A 19021-nucleotide genomic window follows, 5' to 3' on the forward strand; every position below is an offset into this window, starting at 1 on the left:
CGACGGCAACGTAGCGCTAAGGGAAATGGCGGGCGCCCGCGCGTTGTGGCGGTGAGGCTACCCTACCCCGCCCCGTCCCTCACGCAGCTTCCCGCCGGGCGGCCGGCGTGAGGGCGGACTGAGGAGGGGCCGTTCCTTCCCGGGCGGTTTGTGTCTTTTTAGCCCCTCAGCGCGCCCTTTCTGGGGAGAGCGCTGCCTCGGGAAGGCTGTCGCCATCTGCCGCCGTTTGCGGGGCGGCTGCTGCGTGAGAGGCTTCGGGTCCCGCAGGCGCGGTGAGCGGAGTGGGGCCTGCTGCGCGCGGCGGGGTTCGCGCGGGATGGGAGCGTGGAGGTCCTGCGGCCGGCCGGGAGACGTCGTCTGAATGCACCGTCCCGCTGTCCGGCCGCCGCAGCGGCTCGCTGGGCCCGGCGTCCACCTCAGCCCTCAGGTCGGTTCGGTTCCATGCTTGCGGTAGCAGGAGATGGTGCGAGTCTAACGTTGGAAACTGAAGTCTTCCAGCTTCTCACAACAGGCGCTTCTGGAGGTCTTACCACCAGGTCCGATAACCTGCATTTTCCACAAAATTCCTCAGATCTTAGTCGTAGAATCATTAAGGTTGGAAAAGACCTCTAAGATCATCCAGTCCAACCGTCAACCCAACCCACCATGGCTGCTAAACCATGTCTTGAAGCACCATGTCTACACGTCTTTTAAACACCTCCAGGGATGGGGACTCCTCCGCTTCCCCAAGCAGCCTGTTCCCTGCAGCTGCTTCTCCTGTCAGGAGCATAAGCTGAAAATTTGATGCCGCTTGTTATTGCTGGGGGAAGATAGGCAGTGTTTGTCAGCGTGCCGCAGTTCAGCTCAGCGGAAGGATAACGAAGCTAGTTTTCACTATAGGGAGAAAGTTACTTAGTGTGTGCTTCTAAGGCTGAATCAGTAGCTGGGAGAAAATGTCGTGGGTTGATCAGTGTTCAGGAGAATGAGTTTTGCCATCGAGCTATGTCGCGTGATGCACACCGGCCAGGAAACCAACGTAATCCCGTTATTTTGGGTAGCGGTTGATTTGCATGTCTGAGCTTCGTTTCTCAGCAGGTGTGGATAGTGTGTTGTGTCACGATCGTTACAGATTTCTGAGCATTGTTTTTTGTTGGTGTTTTTATAACTAAAATGTAATATGGTACATCACATATGATGAAGTCACGCATTTGTGCCTGTCTTTCTCCCGTAGCATGAAGGAGAAAATTGCCATTTCTGAAGCGAGTCCATTTGTTTTTTAAAAAAAACACAAAAACAAAGAAAACCAGCCAAAACAACCCCCCAGCCATCTAAGGCATAAAAATACAAGGTGTCCGCTGCCATCATCACTAAAAAAAGTAGTTGTCTTCCATCAAAAAGGGAAAATGAAATAGCAACTGCTGTAAGTCATCTCCCAGGAGATACATTTTCCCAGGGTCTTCATGCAATCATCCTGCTGAGTCAAAACCACTGAAGTCCTAACATGTTGGTGACAAAATGTCTTCCTGGCAAGTAAACTGAAAACAAGTACTGCCATTACTTTGGGTGGGACAGAAGAGAGGACAATGAAGTGGGAATTTCCCAGTAGACTGAGAAGGCTAGTCTGCAGTTACACCTTGTCTGCAAGCGTGAAGTTGTACGTGCTGTACATGGATGTGTTAGGTGTAGTTGATACAGGTACTGAAGTTACCTTGAAAAGACCTGACATGTTGGACTGCTGAGAATCCCAGAGTGTTTGGACTGCACAAACGGAGACAGATCTCCGTTTAAAGTAAGGGTCGTCAACCTTCTCCCAAGTTCGAATACCCTCCCAGCTGTGTTTCAGCAAAAATGTCTGGATCTAACTAGGAAGTTTAAAATGAGTAGAGAATTACAGGAATTCTCCTTTGCTTCCTCTCTTTTTAATAGTTACCTCGTGGGAAAGTGCTGACGTAGGGCATGTCTTTTGCACCCAATTAATTTACAACAGAGCCAACAGCATCAAAATGAAACTGAGGGTTCTTCTAGCACTTCTGAGAAATGCTGATTGCTATCTATAATTTAATTTTTCATTCCTGAGGAAGAAACTAATTGCATGAAAAGGAAGGGAGTGGAGGAAATTCACAGGTCAGGAGACTGACAAGGTCTATGGAGGTAATGTGTTTGACCCCTGTAAGAGAAAACACATTCTGTTGTTTGGACTTGACATAGGCACCAAACTGTCAAAACACAGGCAGGCTTAGACATACCATGAGCAGAAATGTAGGTGTCCAGGAACCTTTGCTGTGAAAAACTTGGAGGGGGATTCAGAGGATCTAACATTTGGGCTTTGGGCCCACAGGAATATTTTACTTAAACTTACCTTGTGGATCTAGCTTTTTAAAGGTTTGAATAGTTTTGAGTTTAGTGAGTTTCATTTTTCTCTTTCATTGCAACTGGGAGGTTGCTATGAGAACCAAGTGGTTACTCCTGGCAGAACAAAAAGGTGCACCTTCATCTTGGTTACTTCTTGCCCCTTTTCCTCTGTTTCAGAGTTTCTTAAGAATGCTCTTTACTGATTTGCAGATGTTCAGAGGGGCAATGAATTTTCCCAGAAAAAAAAGCTAATTAAACTTACAAATAATTATGCGTATGTTAATGTGTGTTTGTGCTTTACTATGTTACTTTGTAGCATTTGGATTACTTTATGTAGAAGTTTAAAGGTTGCAAGATAGGAAGTGTTACTGCATCACGTGCTATTGCTTGAAAAGAGATAAGATTGCTGTCATAAGTTTGCAAGAAAGTACATGAGATTTTAAAGCAGGTGAAAGTATTGGTGATCAATAGCGAAGGTCGGCAGTGGAGAATGGAGCCCTCGGTTTGGATTTCAGTCCTTTGAGATACAGAGCTGAGAGCTAGAGTCGCTGGAGTCTGAATTTTACTCAGGAAAACAAGTGCTCTACTACCCATACAAATTAATTATCTCACTTCTCCCTCCAGCCATAAAGCAGAGAGAGTATTTTTTCACTTCTTCCTAATGTTGTGTGGCTAGTTAACACAGTTTGTATGCTTTTTGAGGAGGAATGTAATACCATTCTGTAAACAAAAATGAAACTTCCTAAGCCTGCCTTTATTGTGTCTATTCTATTGTGTTTGTCTTTGATAGTATTAATATGAAGATCTTTTACTTCCAAAACTGTGTGGAAAGATTTAGAGTTAGAATGAGTATCATAGCGAGGTTGGGTGTTGATTTGGAATATTGGCTACTCTCACTTAATAAATAAAGTACGCTCAGCAAAACCAGAACCAAAAGCACTGATGAGTACAGAATATATTAAAACTGAATCAGAAACAGCAATTGATACTGATTTCACCATTTCTAATTACTTCAGGTCAAATGAAGAGAAAATGGGAAGAAAGAGTGAAGAAAGTGGAAGAACTAGCATCTCACTATGAAAGAAACCCTCTTCCTCCAGTTTATAGACCAAAACTGTCCAAACCCTTTCTGCCATCCTCTGTTTGGAAAATATTTTGTCGTCAGGCTGAAGCTTTCAGTTATCTAAAAACCTGCAAAGAGGTAAATTATTAGTTAGGTGAATGTCTCTATAGGTACTTTCAAGGGTTAATTTCACTTGAAAGCTCTGTTGACAGTGAAGTCTTTATGAGATTGCCAGATTTCCCCCCCTCCTTTTTTTTGTTTCCTTCTGCCCAATCCTGAAGCAGCAAGTATTGTTTTTTTGACTTTGTAGGCGATCATGCTACAGTGGAGGTAGCTCTAAGAAGTAGTTCTAACATACAAATTGATACGTGATGTTAACCTCCAACAGTAAAAATGCTTTTTGGTAACATTGTAGTGATAGATGTGTTCTTTCTGAACATGAGCAAGCTGTCAGGGTTGGCAGGAGAGTGGGAAGGTAGAAGTTGAGTAGGAAGAAAGAGGAGGAAAAAAATGAGGAAGAAAAAGAGATAAAGAGGAGGCAGAGACAAAATAAAAACAGTGGAGCTCTCCAATGGCATCAGAGCAGCAAGTTCAGATGATAAGAAGTGATGAGCCAAATAAATGTTATGCAAAATGTATCCTTTGTTTTCAGTGTAATACTTTTCAAATTGAATGCTGCTTTTAAAAACAGGACTGTTTTTTTTCTCCATGCTATTTTAGGTGTGTAAGTAATCCTGGCAGTCTGTTTCCCAAAATGCACTCTATGGCTTGGCAGTAGGGTTTTCTGTGTTTTCAGATTTCCATTTTTGGATTTAAATAATGCAGAATATAAAGAATATTTGCTGTAAAGCCATAAGCTGCCATCATGTCCATGAGGTGGTTCGTTTCAGGACATTGTTCCTCCTCCCATTAGATGCACTTGCCACTGATCTGAAAAAAGAAGACTTTACAGGGAAAACAGAATTTACATTAACGCACAGCAAAGAAAAGCTTCAAATTGGTGCTCATGTGGCTGAAATCAGAATGATGTTCTTAATTAAAAACAGATACTACTTAGCTTGAAAAAGGATAAGGGATCTACGTGTAGTTTTCTCGTATTTACTAACATTTGACCGAAGAAATTAATGTCAGATAAGAACTTCTGAGGACTTTAACTGGTTCTTTGAATCAAAAAAACTTCAATATTTTTATTTGAAAGGATGTTCATGTGTTTGCCTTGGAAAAGAATACACAAAGTGGAAAGAGGTTTTACCTTGTGACAACATATAAAGAGCTTTGGTTTTATTACACGTGAGTATTTGAAAAGGTACCCTATATGTTACCATGAGGTAGTACTGTACTGGATATACTATTGTCTAGTAATAGCTGTTACTGGATAGCTAGCCCCAGTAGCCGTCTGCTGCTCTGACTAGCCCAGAGCTGTAATGAGTTGCAAATGAGGTCTGATCATGGCCATGGGGAAAATTTTCATAAGGACAAGCCAATCTATTCTGTAGTGCGTTTCGACTTTCTTTTGAGTTGCAGACTGCCGTTATTTCCTGTGAATTAAGAACCCTGTCTATTGAACTGAAATCTAATAGCAATGGATTTATTTTTGCTGTCAGCTTTCCTCAGGAGATCATACCAACACATGGCACAAACATATTTCTATAATTTGTCATGTGTCAGTTTAAATGGGCATTAATATAAATGTCTGGTTACCGATTTATGGGTTTGTATTTGCATGATGTAGTTTCAGATATTGACAATTTCATCATGTGCTGCTGTTTTTTCCCCAATTTCTTGTTTTACAATAAAAATTTCGGTTATGAAGTTAAAGAAACCCAAGAGTCAATTTTTATAAGAAAAGTAAGCTTGATTTTTTTTTTCTCAATTTGAAGATGAATATTTTTAATTTAGCTGGAAAAAAGTCTGTGTAATCCCATTTTTGGTGCTTAAGAAGTAGGAGTGATAACTTACTAAGTTTTTTACTGTAGTTTCCATCATTCCTTAAATTCTTAACAGCATTTCTGTTGACAGTACGTATTGTAAGACTGGGGGGCATGGGGAGGGAGAATGCCTTAGAAACGTGAATTCTAGGCCAGACAAATATATTTGCTGATACTTGATGGTGAAGTTTGTTCCAAATTTTTCAAAGCATTATAGGGCTGTTACTTTTTTTAACATGGGTGATTGATTGCAAAATAAAAGGAGATTTAGGATTTGTGGGATCCTTGTTTGCAACTGATAAGTTTCTGTAATGTTTATCATGAGAGGTTGTGATTTATTTTTGTTTTTCCTTAGCAAAGGTTATAAAACAAGTCTTATGCATTGCTATGAAGTAATTCCTGAAAAAGCTGCTTGCAAACTTTATTTTGATTTGGAGTTCTACAAGCCAACAAATCCTGGTGCAGATGGCAAGAGTATGGTTGCAAAGTTAATTGAGGTAAACTGGAGCAAAGTCACATTGCAGATTAATACAAATTTGTTGTTGATTTAATATGAAACCAAAGTATTTACCACTTTATCTTGATTATTCTGTAGTAAAATGAAAAAGTATTGTAGACCTAGTGGTTATTTTTAATGAAGTAAAAAGTACTGTTTTAATTACAGCAAAGGTTCTCTTAAGTGAAAGAAAAAATAGAGAACGGTTGTTGGAATGCTTGTATTCATTGTAGGTTTACTGATGTATGATAAGCGTGGTTTTGCAGGTTGTTTTCTGTGCTCTGCCACTTCAGAACTGTAAAATTGAAGGAACGTGTAGGTATTCTTCAGAGTAGCTTCAATAAAAGTTCCATTTAGATATTCCTCCATTCCTTTCCTTTGCCAGCTGGTGCAGTCATATATCAAGGCTTAGATAAATCCCTCCCGATTTTAGGTGTCTTCAGATGGCAGTTCGTTATAGTTGAGTTAAATGATGATGTAGAGAACATCAGGTGGCTGCCCTTATGAATTTAGTACCTAAAGTTAAAGGTCTTTGCTAGTTAGCAAGTTTATTAAATAGTGTAAATTTCCATTTTATTGCAAATTTGGTTGGAAAGTGAGCTCCATTGCGCATTCAGCATGACAGAGGTGGGAAATTAAGCAGGATTTTAGAAGAATATCTTCTGTTCCAATAAAATCTCTTTGTGAGTGGCCATTTATTTGTGAGACATCTGTCCCTAGCTAGAAAGGAAAGAAAGGAGAAGATGATTGAGGTCATTCATTCGTAAAGAACCCTTCATTGATACAGAATCCGGAGGGGTTTGCTCCACTGCGGATCAGTTCTCAAATCTAGAGATTGCTCAGGTTAAGAAGAGAACTTTGGATTTGCTGGGTGAGGGAGCTGAGGTGCTAAAATCCTAAGCTTCCAGACGCTTAGGTTTTGAGTCCCAGTCCTAAACACAAGTAAGCACAAGCTTAGCCTATAGAAGGATTTTAGAGCTGTTTTAGAGCCAGACATCTTATGTTTTCTGCTTGGTTAGTGTTCCTTGGGTCACACCAACGAATTAGCTGAATCATAACAGTGAATTAGTGTACCAGCCCTGTATATGGTACGATAGCCTCTGTCTTCCATTCTAGGTAAGCCTGCGTTACAAACAGTGTCGCTGTGGGTGTGAACTGCTTTGTTGTGGAAAAAAACCAGAAGATATAGCCACTAAATTAGACTTTGACCTGAAAAACTGAAAATCTGCTCAGCTTGTCACTGTTAATGCATTCAGTGACTTGCTTATTTCAGGAAATACAGTCTGTGTCAAATTTGGTTAAAATTTGCTATGTTATGAGTTAGTTAAAGTTAATTGTATGCTCAAAATGAGAAAAAAAACTTGAAAAAAAAAAGATGTAGAATCTGCATTTGTGTTAGGTTTTATAGATACCACTATTTAAAATGCTAGAGAAAATAGCCTAATTAATGCTTATCATTTCAGCTTGTCAGCCAAAAACTAAAAGAACTTTATGATGTAACTTGTTCAGCCAAAGACGTCTTGAATTTAGATTCCAGTACTGATGAAAAATTTAGTCGACACTTAATATTTCTACCCCAGAAGACTGTATTTAAGGATAATATTCATATTGGTAAGTGTGTTCTTTCCTCTTACACCTAGAAATAAAAGGTGGGTTTGTACAGTGCCATCTCACATTTGAATATTTATTTTAATGGAATTATATGTGGAAACAAATATGTATTCCCAGCAGAAATGACTACCTATTTCTATTTTATTAAGCCTCATTATTGCTCAACTCATCTTCTACTTCCTTTTTCGATAATTAGCATTTGTGTTTGCAAAAATGTAACTTTTTGTGTGTCTGTATGTTTTGTTTATGAAACTACTGGCTAGACTCGTTTTTTGGCTTGAAAATTGTTCTACAGTATGACTATGACTTATTAATTTTCAGGTTAATGTCAGTCTTAACAATTAAAGCTACAATCATTGGCTGTAAATACAGTTGGGTTTTGCTCAGCAGAGGGTCAGAAAGGCAGGACAAAGATGGTTTCAAGCCACCTGTGTGTAAACATGGTGAAGAGAAAGCCAAAAGCAATTTTAATGGTTGATGTAAGCTGGGATTTCATGGCATATAGCAACTCCAACGCAAAGAATTGCCAGTTCAGGGTTGTCTTTACTCCATTTAGAACATAAGTATAGTAACGCCTCCTCACTTCACAGGAGTGTTTTGAACATAGTTTTAAAATACTGCTTGTGAAGTACTGAGGTGCTGGCAGTGAGCATGAAGAAAAATTGATGTTGAAATTCATAATTTCTTCTTCTTGTATGTATAATCAGTATGGTGTGCAGTCGAGCAGGCTTACAGACGTGCGTTGAACAATGAGGGTGCAATAGAATGTCGGCTGAGTTTTGTCGGAGTGAAGCAGGAACTGATGGAAAGCAGCTTGCCCAGTGGTAGAATTAAAGTCTGTATCAACCAGAATTAAAGTCTGTATCAACCTACAAATGCAGAAGTTTGGGTTATCTGACATTGCACCTGCAGCCTTGGTTTTGTTATTTCTCAGTATTTGAGTGCTTGATTTTGTAACTTTTGTTCTTTACTGTGTTTGTTTGAGACAAATCGGATGAGGGAGAGGAAGGAGAGGTGCTGTTATATAGTACCATATTAATAACCTCATGGGCTGTTAGAAGGGATGAAATTTAGATTTGTGACATTTGGCTCAACCGTTGGTGTTCAACAGCAGGAGGACCACATGTGTCAGAGAGAAAGAAATTACGCGCTTTGTTACTGGGTTTCCAGTGGCAGTGGAACTGGAAGAGTTGAGGATGTTGAGTTCATAATTTTGGTCCCACTCAGGTTCCCGCTTTTATTCTGCTGTCTGCTTGGTCACAATCTGTCTGACTGTCTTCATGCCCAATCTTACTTGTCCTTTCTCACCCTTGCCTCTTTCTCTAGCTCTGCACCTTCCCTCATTCCAGTCTTGAGTAAAGCTTATACTGTATTTCTTCTTTTTTTTATACCTCCTGGTTTTTAAGTAGCTTCTTTCTGTGCACTCTGTGTGTCCTAGCAGGGGATGGTAGAGAGCGCAGGGAAGATGGGCTCTTTGCTTTTGGTGCTTAACGACAGCACAGTGGTGCCATCATTAACAACACAGCGCTGGGCTTCTTTCTAGCCCAGTACAGCATTAGAGAAAATCTTATTCTCCTTTTGAGCTGTCCAGTTATTTCATGGAGAGAACATGGGTACTGTTGGATCAAAGTTGTGTAGGGTTCACACGTGGTTTGTGTTGCTCTGAGGATTTGTCTGTGAAAGGCCTTGTCAGCATGAACAGCTGGAGGAGCAGAGCAAACTCTAAGGAGAGGCTGGCCTGTGTGCATGTACAAAAATTTTTTTTCCCACTATATTTTTAATATTTATACATGGTCCGTGGCCTAAGCGTCACTTCAGGCCAAAATTCAGATCCTTACTCCAATACAAAGAGGCCGTAGGATTTCTCAGAACCAATTTTTTTTTCAGCTTTTTTTAACATTAGGAAAACTGAGGGGAATCTGTGTCCCTAAACCTTTTGAGGAGTAGCTACATGGCAAGCTAAGCAGACTGTCAGTTATAAACAAATGCTTATAATATTGGCTGCCAACCCCAAGTGTGACACAGAGCAGTTATTTCTGACGTGACACCATGGTACCAGCTACAAACCCCAAAGACTTCAATGGGGTTACTGCAATTTCTAGTTCAAAAGTACGGTCTTTAACGCCTCTGCCACTAAAGAACTCTTTAGTACATGGATGATAAATAATTTGGAATGACAGCAACTTTAGCCTGTGATCTTGATGACTAAATTACATTAGTCAGTTCCTCCAGCAGAAGCTTGAACTGTTTATTCTAGTCCATTAGTTAAGTGTTCTGCGTCTCCACCATGACATGAATTTGATACGTTTACTGTCATACTTGAAATATATTTAGAGATTGTGTATTTATGTGCTGCATTTGCCTTTTCAACAAGATGTTGAAGTTGCAGTAAAAATTGATTTTTTTAGTAATTGAGTAAATGTCAGTAATTTAGTAAATGTCAGTGTTAAATTCGTGCATGTTACCAATAATATTACGCTCTTGACTTTTCATTAATGCATTTTAGTAACCTGCTTGACAAACCTGCCTTAAAGCGTATTAGCTTTGTACTTTCTGCAAAATACTCTGCTGTAGTAAAGAACTAAAAATGCAGATCACTTCATAAAGCAATTTCACAGAATCTATATGATAACATATCTGTTCTTTGAGGCGATGGAAAGATTTTGTCTAATAGTAAACTTCAGGGGGTTAATATATTTTTCAGACACATTCAAGTGTCATCTTTTTTTAAAAGTACATCATTGTGGTGTTCTGTCTAATAAAAATTCCTGTCAGGTAAGTTAGTGGTATTTATGTGGGATAAACTAGAATATGAACTGTCACATCTCAGATGATACTGTTTCACAAGCATTTTATGCCAGGAGTCATGCACAAAGTGCATGGGATTAAAATTAAATATGATTAAAAACATTTAGTATACAATATTTGGAATTAGTTACTAGTTACAATACAGGGACTGAGTTCATAGTTCAGGTAAGAAAGCACAGGAGATCGTGTAGGTCCACAGGAAAGCTGTGGAGATCAATGAAATTACATTGGTCTACACAATTTACAAATCCCAAATGTAATAATAGGAAATACCATCAAGGATCAGAGGTGTGAAATGCAGGGTTTGGTTCCCACAACTGACCAGTCAGGAGAAATGGGAAGAGAGAAAAGAAAAGTGTGTGTGAGTGATAAAGAACTAACTCCCAAAATAATCTTTCACTGACAAAAACCTTGCTATTCTGACACCAGAGTGACTGGTACTTAATTACACACGCCAAAAAAAGGAAGTGGTCAGCTGGGACTTTTAAAGTCACTTTAACTTTTACGGTAATTGAAATAAACTTCAGTTCTGAAATAGGTACTTTTTCTCCCCGAGCTGAAGATCTGAGTTGTTACAAACCTAAGTAATTCTGTGTGCATATTTGAACACCCAGGGTTAAAACGCTGCCTGTGACTGCGAATCACCCGCGTGCCTCAGTAGTCTTACAACAAATGATGAGGATGTGACACTAGTGCTGAAGAGACTGAGTCATTCTGCTGATAGGCAGCGTAGGAGGACCTGTATTTAATATTCTTTCAGCTTCCACATTGAAGCTTCAACCAGCAACTGCAGAATCCTGCTTGCCAGTATTGCTTCCACTCCGTAGTTTTTCTTTGACATCTGTATTTATTCTCTTATTTCTCTCTGTAAGTAATCTGGCTGTGTCTTTCGTTTGTCTGCCTGTCTTTGGTTACCATCTAGCAGAGCCTGGAGTAGAGTGGGAGTTGTTGGATTGCAGTACTGGGAGTTTGAAAAGGCATTACCAAATACTTTTGTAAAAGTAATCTGTTGTTTGAGTAGGACCTGGTCAAACTCTTACATCAGTTAATATACCGTGAAGCTGCAAGCGAACCTTTTTAATCATTCTGAAAGTGAAATTCAGGAAAGCAGTAGTGAGAGAGACAATTACAAGCTCTTCAGAATCCTAAATCTGAGCTTGTTAATGTCATTGCATGTTGTCATTAAGTACTACAACAATAGTCAGCTAAATGATTAAAATCTACCTGTGGTTGCATTAATAAAACCCAAGGCGTGTAGTAGCAAAGCTAGATGAATGCTTTGTTTGTGTAGTAAAGAGCTAAAGCGCTAAGTGCTGCTTGAAAGAATAAATCAAACTACATTTTGTAAAGGACATTGACTACTTTATTTTTTCATATCACTGTCATTAACAAAGTGGTCCTAACATTAAACGTTTGAATAAGTCTTACTGCTAACAGACTAGTTCATACGCAGAAATGTTCGGGCTAAGCTAGCACGAAGACCCAAACTGAACTTGCTCAGTAAGTCTCTGACATTCTAGTGGAAAATTCAGGTTCACAGAAATTTCAGTGCAAAAGTCGTCCTCCTGTTAATCGTGAAGTTGAGAGCGTTTGTGCTCCAAGCGTGGGCGCAGCTGGAGACCTTGCCTGGCAGAGGCTGGAATAACTGCAGTGGTACAGATGTGATGGGTAGGTGAAACGCTTTTGAAAGATGCAAAAAGACATTTATTCAGGAGGGGAACCTCCTCCCCCCTACACTTCAACCCCTTCCACCGTGGCTGTTTTGCAAAATGTTTGCACGGGAACTATTAAGTTCTTTCTTAACTCATAAATGATGTTATCTGCTTTTGGGGTTTTTTGCTTGTTTATTTTTAAGGTAACTTTGTGAGAACCATTTTGCAGCCTGCCATGAGGTTCATGGAGAGTAAAGCTGCTGTTGTGACTCCGGGAGAAGGAGCAGGACGTGTTTTCCAGTGTTCTGCAGAAGCAGCTGGGTTAGACGGCTCTCTTACAAACCTCGCAGCCGTCGGAGATGCTTCCCAAGGCTGGCCAGCCATTGCTCACAAAACAGAGGGTACGGAAACGTCGCACCAGGGAGAAAACTCGGAATTTTCCTTTCTAATAGTAAATGATAAAGAGGGAGACAAGCAACTTTTTGTGGATCTAGGTAAATATAGCGAGTGCTTTTAGACCTCTTTGGGATGCAACAAAGGTTAAAAAATGAGATGTTCCTTGATCTTTGATTACAGGCAATAAGCACAACAGCGTTCTTACTCTTGTCCCTACGGTTGGAATTTAAACCAAGTACAATACATGCTGAAACTGTCACCATAAATGCTGTACTTTAAAGTAGCCTGAGATTCTTGGTCCGTGGAACTTCTGATATTACTGCATTTAATGATTTTGTTCTGAAGTTTGAAGAAACTCTTGCCACATGAGACTCTAATTATTTGTTCCTAAGGACTTGGTGCTCCTGTTTGGATTAAAAGAGGATAGTATGTATTGCATTTTTGTCATTTCGATTCAGTTAGAAGTTGCTTACTGATGGAACAAGTCTTACAGGTGTGGCCTTCTGTACTGTTCTGCATGCATCAATGGAGCCGCCTTCTTCCCCTGTTTGGCATGGCAGTTGTTAGGTTTTAATGACAGAATAATAGAAATTTTGGGTTGGGAACTTCATGCCCCAGTTGTGCTTAGCCTGCTGATGGGATTAAGATGTTTGAAATCTCCAGGAGCACAACACCCCTAGTCAAATAAAGTTTGACAGTTCCGCCCTTCTCCATCCCCTGACTGGTTTCTTTGCTTTTTTGCCGCATCTCAGTGAGATGAAAATAGCTTTGCATGCCTTTGTACAGCAGTGGTTTATGCACTTGAGGACTGTTTATCAGGCTTTTTCTTAAGACTTCTCTGAAGAAACCCCACTCCCTCCAATTCTTCTCATGGAAGTCAGGATTGCTCGTATTGCTGGCCTCTGCAGAATGGCTGATACATTGAAACGTAATCCCAAAGTTGGCTCTCTGTGAGGCTTCTCCGTTACGGATTCAGAAGGATTACTCTGCACCTACTCTTCAAAATTCCTTCAGGCTTATTTGTGAATGGAAATGAAAGAAAACTAAACTGTTTACTGTGTCACTTCACCTTTTAAGAATTTGATGGTAGTCCCCAAAAATTAGTCCTCCTCAGTATTTACGTTACACACATTACCTCAAAACTGGAAGGCTGAAATCAAAATAACTGGAATATTGAGTGACATCACCAGGCTGCAGGGATGGAAAGGGATGTGACGTTCTTGTTCTGCGAGATCTTCTAATTCCTTTGTCTCCCTGAAACCCACAGATAATGCACTCCCCTCCTCAGTACTTTCTTAGACAGATTAGGCGGTGTTTACAATACCTGTTCATTGTTTTGTTGTTTGGTTTTGAGATTGGGATTACATTTTCCTGATACGTACTTCACCGTGTACCGCACACAAGCGGAGTCTGGCACGCCAGACCCGGGCGGTTTGATGGCTATGGAGTACTTGCTGGTTAAAAGCATCGGGTTGCTTTTTATGCCCAGCTGCGTTTCACAAAGTTAATGTGAAAGCACCAGTTTTTTTTTAATAAAAACTGCAAGAAACTTTTAGCAATGATGTGCAAATGATTAAAATGCCTATGTAGAGGTGTTGAGTGCTTGTTAATTCTTTGATAACTTAAAAATGTACGTGTGTGCATGATCCTGCTTTGTCGTATTTCCTCTGTGGGAGGTGAGCTGAAAAGTTTTTGTTTAATTCACAAGTATCTTAAATCCTAGCCAGCATTGTTATGTTAAGAAGTATTTGTTTTCCTGTAGGAGTTTATACAAAGAACAGAAATTTCCGGATGTATAAATCATCAAAAGCAGGAAAAAATGTGATTCTGAAGATAGCAGAGGATAATAAATTTGTCCCTAACTGTGAAGAGGATGTTTCCTTGGAAGAATCGTATTTTCTTTCCTCTTTGATCTGCAACATTAGGTAACTGTTTAATTGTGGTGGAATTGAAAATATTTTTACATACATATTTTAGTGATTTTTGTCCTGCAGCAGTTACAAATAACTACTATCAATGGGCTGTTATTTCACAAACGTTGTTACAGTATAATTTAGGAGTTTCCAGGAGAATTCTTTGTTTCTGAAGAAAAAACTTCTTGGGTATTCTTTTTTTTTTAACATACCTTCAAATGTTTAAAGAACATAGAACGTGGTACGGGTTCCGAGTTGTGCCTCATTTCTCTATACACACTCAGAATGCTAAAACTTAACCATTTTTTCGGTCGGGTTCTGTATAGTTCTGAGAGGAAAAATTACAGATTTCCAGTCAATTAAATGTGAAGAATCTAAATATTTTCTGAAGTATGATGATGAAAAAATAGAAAGGATTTTTGTACGAGTTTACTTGCATACCACATTTCCCATGTGGTACCATTACCTCCTTAGGCTTGACACTGGTACCTATAATAATCAGGCTTTCTGTATCTAACCCAAACCTCTGATATATCTTGCCCTGCACCGCTCTGTGTTAACATGGTCCTAATCATTACTGCAGCAGAAAGAAGGTTAAAACGGTACATCCACCTGTATGGCATTATGTATAATATTTTTATTAAAAGTGTGTATTTGTTGTGACTGCAGTTTTTATACCCTGACATGTTCATTATTCTGACTGGTGCCAGTGGCCCCACGGCATAAATCGTGTAGTGTATTCAGATCACAGGCACCAGCCAAGGCCTGGGATTTTTGGCCGGAACCAAATATTGCCGTTTTGGAGGAGGAAACCTTGCCCTCTGCTGGCCTAAGTCAGAGGGAACCATCCAAACGAGAAGAAGTGGTGCCACAGGGCTAGTGAAAGGTAGCGCGCAGAATCGGAGGTGGCCCAGGACCGTGCACGGTCCCTTACAGTAGGTTATAGCACACTGCGTTGTGCTGCGAGGATCACGCGTTCTCCCCTGTATTCTCTCTTTTCTTCAGAATGAGGGATGACACAAAGGTTCTGTCATCTGGCTCTTCGGAGGAGGAGAGAAAAACGTCTGCTTTTTTAAACAGTGAAGCTGCCCGAAGCAGCGGAGGTACCTCAAGCCTTTCCTACCGTACAGAAAAGCGAGTACTCCTAGGCGCGATGTACTGCGACGGGCACACCTGAGGAGAACCCCTTGGCGAGCTCTCCTCCAGCCGGCTTTGCGCAGCAGGACGCGCTGCACGCTCCCACAGCGTCACACTTGGTCCCCGCTCCCTCTGTACCTGGAGCTTGGGGGGGGCCTCTAAAGAGCTGCAGGAAATTGTCACTGGATTTATGTAAGGGTCTGGTGTGACTCACGTGCGCTTTCTGGCTGCGGACTGTATAATGTGTAACGCTTACGTATCGCAGTGACAAAACCCGTAATGGTTTCTGCCGGTGGTCTTTGTTTTAACAGATGCCGTGGAAGGTTATCGGGATTCACCATATCCAGAAATCGATGATTTTGTTCGTTCTTTGGTTAATAAAGACGGGGTGCAAGGAGGTAAAGACCACTTTACTGTTTACAAATGAGTATTCCACAGTGATATTTTTAAATAGCTAACGATTTTTTTTTTTTTCTCCCCCAGGAATACGGCAATGGAATTATTTCTCTCTGGAAGAAATACTTGTATATGATATTTCTGGTTACCGTTGGTGTGAAAATATTGGAAGAGCTCACAAAAGTAACAACATAATGTATGTTCTATAACTATTTGCTTTAAAACAGCTTTGTTTATTTTCCTGCTCAACTGTTACTCTGTAAAAATGCTGAAACGCTCTTCGGGATCGAATCAGCACCTCTTACAATTTTTGCTCTGTTGCTCTTTGGGGATACAACACTCTTTTTTTTTTTTTTTAAAAAAAAAAGGCAAACCGTTTCCCCCCTAAATTTACTCTGTGATAACTGAACTTGTATTTCTAATATTTCTATGAAGTAATCTTCACACTATTTAAAATATGCGCCTAAAGATGCTGACACACAAGTCGGAATGCGTTAGAGCTATCAAGTGGTACTGTGCTTTGGTGCTTCTTAGCTAGGAAGCTGAACAATCAGAAGTCAGGTGACGAAAACAGACCACTTTTAAATTCCTTTAAAATGCATCTTAAACTGCATTCTTGTGGTGTTAGAATGACAAAGGTAACTCCTGCCACCGCTTCAGTCAAGAGGAGTTCTGCCAGTGACTCTACAAGGACTCGGACTTCTCACAGTTTTAGCAAAAGAAGTGTTGAAAAGTCAGGGTTTCTAGATGACGTTAGAATTGCGGTGTATCATTAGTAGAAATATTTTAACTTATAAATAATTGTTCGTAACATTTAAAATAACTGAAAGGTAAGGAATGTGTTTTTTTACGAGAAATCTAGGTATAAAAAAACCCTCCACGGCCACTATGCTGAACCTGATGTTTCTCAAGCAGGTTGCTGGAAGCTTGGTGTTTCCAAAGCACAGCTTAAGGAGCCGGGTTGGCTAACCAGTTGCCAGGAAATAGTGATTGCATCTGCCTGTTATAATGACACTGTCTGTAACGGCAGCAGCACAAAATCTTATCTTGCAGTTAGGTCCCATATACTAATGTTACTTTAACGACTTTTTCCTCCAAGCTTTATGTAATGAAGTTAACTAAATTTCACTTTTGAATGTTAGTCTTAAACATATTTTTAACTTAGGAAGCCTGAAGTTTATGAAAAACATAACAGACTGTACAAAAAAGTATGTAATAAGCATGTCAGAGTATGAAAGCAATATTCTTAGAGGGGGACAAACAAAACCTGTGCAATTTAGTGTCGGTTTCGTACTGAATGCGTGCACTTCATTTACCTACTGTCACTAAAAACTAAACATTTCATCCTCAGGATTCTGGTAGATCTAAAGAAGGAAGTCTGGTATCAAAAGTGTCACGATCCAGTCTGCAGAGAAAAAAACTTCAAATCACAAAGTATGTATTCAGTGCTTTCAAAGCAATTACACTTAATAGTTTTTGGAATGTTAACTTGACTTAATGCCATGTGTTTGGTTTAGGTTTTCCACTGCCGCCTCGGATATGTCTCCCTTTTCTTTTCAGAGAGGTACGTTTCTGTCCTATCGATACGCTAAAGTTCTTGTGAGGAAAGCTGTCTCTGGAGGGCAGGGAAAATCCCCGCTCACAGAGTCTGCTGAGCTCCATACAGTAGTTACACTGGGACAGAACAGCTCCCCAGAGCAGCTGTGCTGCTGTGGTAGCTCCGTGTAGTCATTTTTAACTTCTCCAGCAGCAGATCTAGCACAAAAACCATCAGCCCAGATAAAACTAAGTTACTGGAATAGCCTAACTTCACCTAGGACTAAAGCTGTTCATCTGGTTGGGTCTGAACAGCAGCTCCCACTGCATAAACCACAAGACCACGACAAGTGCAGAATGGAGAAACTGCCCAAGCTAAGCTCTGCATGTTTGACTTCACGCTTGGCCCGCTAAAATAGAAGTGGCTCTTGGAACACTTGAGTCAGTCAAGAGTCAAATTTAAGTCAGTGACCCTCAAATTTGAAGTTTGCTTAACTCCACTGTAGTGTATGAAAGCAGTTATGTTTACCCCCAAGGGCAGAGTATTTAAACCACCCTGATACTGCACCTAGATTCTGAGCCCTGAACATAGTATTTTCCACTGAGTAGGCAATGAGTTGGCTTCTCTGCAACTTTTAAATTTATATTTTGTACTTTTAAATTCCATACTGCAGAATGGCACATTAAGCTCTACTTAAGCAGATCATCAACAGCTATTAGTGTTATTTCATAGGAAGTGTAATTTAAATGCATTTTCAGATCCTGACGGTATCTTCAGACACTAAAATTAGTTTTAACCTTATATTATTTTAATAAGCCATGTATAACAGACTACTTGTAGTTTGCTAGAAAACTAGCAAATTTCTGTTCCTGTCAAAATAGACTTCCACAGGGTAAGGTGGCTGTAAATTACCCTGCTGGAAAATGTGTCTTGTTGGCCAGCTTTCTATAGTATCCACTACATGCGACAGTACGAGTTTCAAACTTGCAGATGAGAGCAGTCAAAGGTACAAAGACCATTTTCATATGGAATAATAGCACTCTTGTTTCTAAAGGAAGCAGAGGGCACACTAATGGATGAAAGAGGGAACACAGCAGAAGTAAAACCCCATTCTAATGCGGCAGACTTGTCACAAAGCTCAGCACCTCTAGAAAAAAGCTTGTCTCAAGCCTGCCTGTGGTCAGACAGCGAGTGGGACAGCGCAAGCAGCGATGCCTGGTTTCTGGAAGCTACTGAAGACGTGGAACTAGCTGAAGCTGCAAACGATAGTCTGAATTCTGCCCTGGAAGAAGTTCCCGATGAAGTTCTTCTGGAAGCCTTTGGGACGCAGGACACTTGCTGTAAAGGCGGGAGCTAAGCACAGACCTGGCTAGTGAACAGGCTGCGAGCAGTGAAGCTTGCGCATCGCACGCCGTCTGTGAGACGCTGCGATGGCGTTCAGAAGCGCTCTTCCAGCGCTGTGAGACAAAGGACTGAGAAGCTGCTAACAGAGAAGCGGATGATCAGAGATGGGTGGGCTTCAGCAGGCACGAAGACTACACGGGGGCTGATGAGTCCCGGACCGAAAACTCGTCATGAATGCTGCTCCAAGCTTAGCAGTTTTATCACTCTCTGCTGTGACGTTTCTGTTTCATTAGTTACCTGTCCAGGCTTTACTGATAAGCCAAATAACACAGATTTCTTTACTTCCAGAAATGGGAGGAAATTATTTATTTCAAATACAAATTTAATAAAAAGATCTATAACTAGTTCA

The 19021-nt window shown here is 40.4% G+C and overlaps 1 protein-coding gene across 5 annotated transcripts; it reads left to right on the forward strand.

Moving 5' to 3' along the window:
* Position 1: 1 nt before the first annotated feature.
* On the forward strand, positions 2 to 19007 carry PRIMPOL (primase and DNA directed polymerase). Of its 5 annotated transcripts, none has more exons than XM_075421834.1 (13): positions 2 to 427; positions 3348 to 3532; positions 4593 to 4684; positions 5678 to 5819; positions 7282 to 7429; positions 12093 to 12383; positions 14048 to 14210; positions 15204 to 15301; positions 15647 to 15733; positions 15819 to 15927; positions 17083 to 17165; positions 17249 to 17295; positions 18323 to 19007. In XM_075421834.1, exons 2-13 carry the CDS (start codon positions 3353 to 3355, stop codon positions 18623 to 18625), a joined length of 1743 nt encoding a protein of 580 aa, XP_075277949.1. In that variant the 5' UTR covers positions 2 to 427; positions 3348 to 3352; the 3' UTR covers positions 18626 to 19007. The 5 variants fall into 5 exon arrangements, with proteins under 5 accessions (XP_075277949.1, XP_075277950.1, XP_075277952.1 ...); XM_075421835.1 differs by lacking the exon at positions 2 to 427 and adding an exon at positions 464 to 536; XM_075421837.1 differs by lacking the exons at positions 2 to 427; positions 4593 to 4684 and having other exon boundaries at positions 3456 to 3532; positions 18323 to 18980.
* Positions 19008 to 19021: the final 14 nt, after the last annotated feature.

This window comes from Opisthocomus hoazin, chromosome 5, assembly GCF_030867145.1.
Source record: "Opisthocomus hoazin isolate bOpiHoa1 chromosome 5, bOpiHoa1.hap1, whole genome shotgun sequence".
NCBI lineage: Eukaryota > Metazoa > Chordata > Aves > Opisthocomiformes > Opisthocomidae > Opisthocomus > Opisthocomus hoazin.

Bases quoted from the DNA above. Each gene is read 5' to 3' on its own strand.
- PRIMPOL (XM_075421834.1), top strand. From the start codon at position 3,353: ATGAAGAGAAAATGGGAAGAAAGAGTGAAGAAAGTGGAAGAACTAGCA. The intron at 12,384-14,047 runs GTAAATATAGCG...GTTTTCCTGTAG, and splicing joins GCAACTTTTTGTGGATCTAG to GAGTTTATACAAAGAACAGA. The intron at 15,302-15,646 runs GTACCTCAAGCC...TTGTTTTAACAG, and splicing joins AGCTGCCCGAAGCAGCGGAG to ATGCCGTGGAAGGTTATCGG.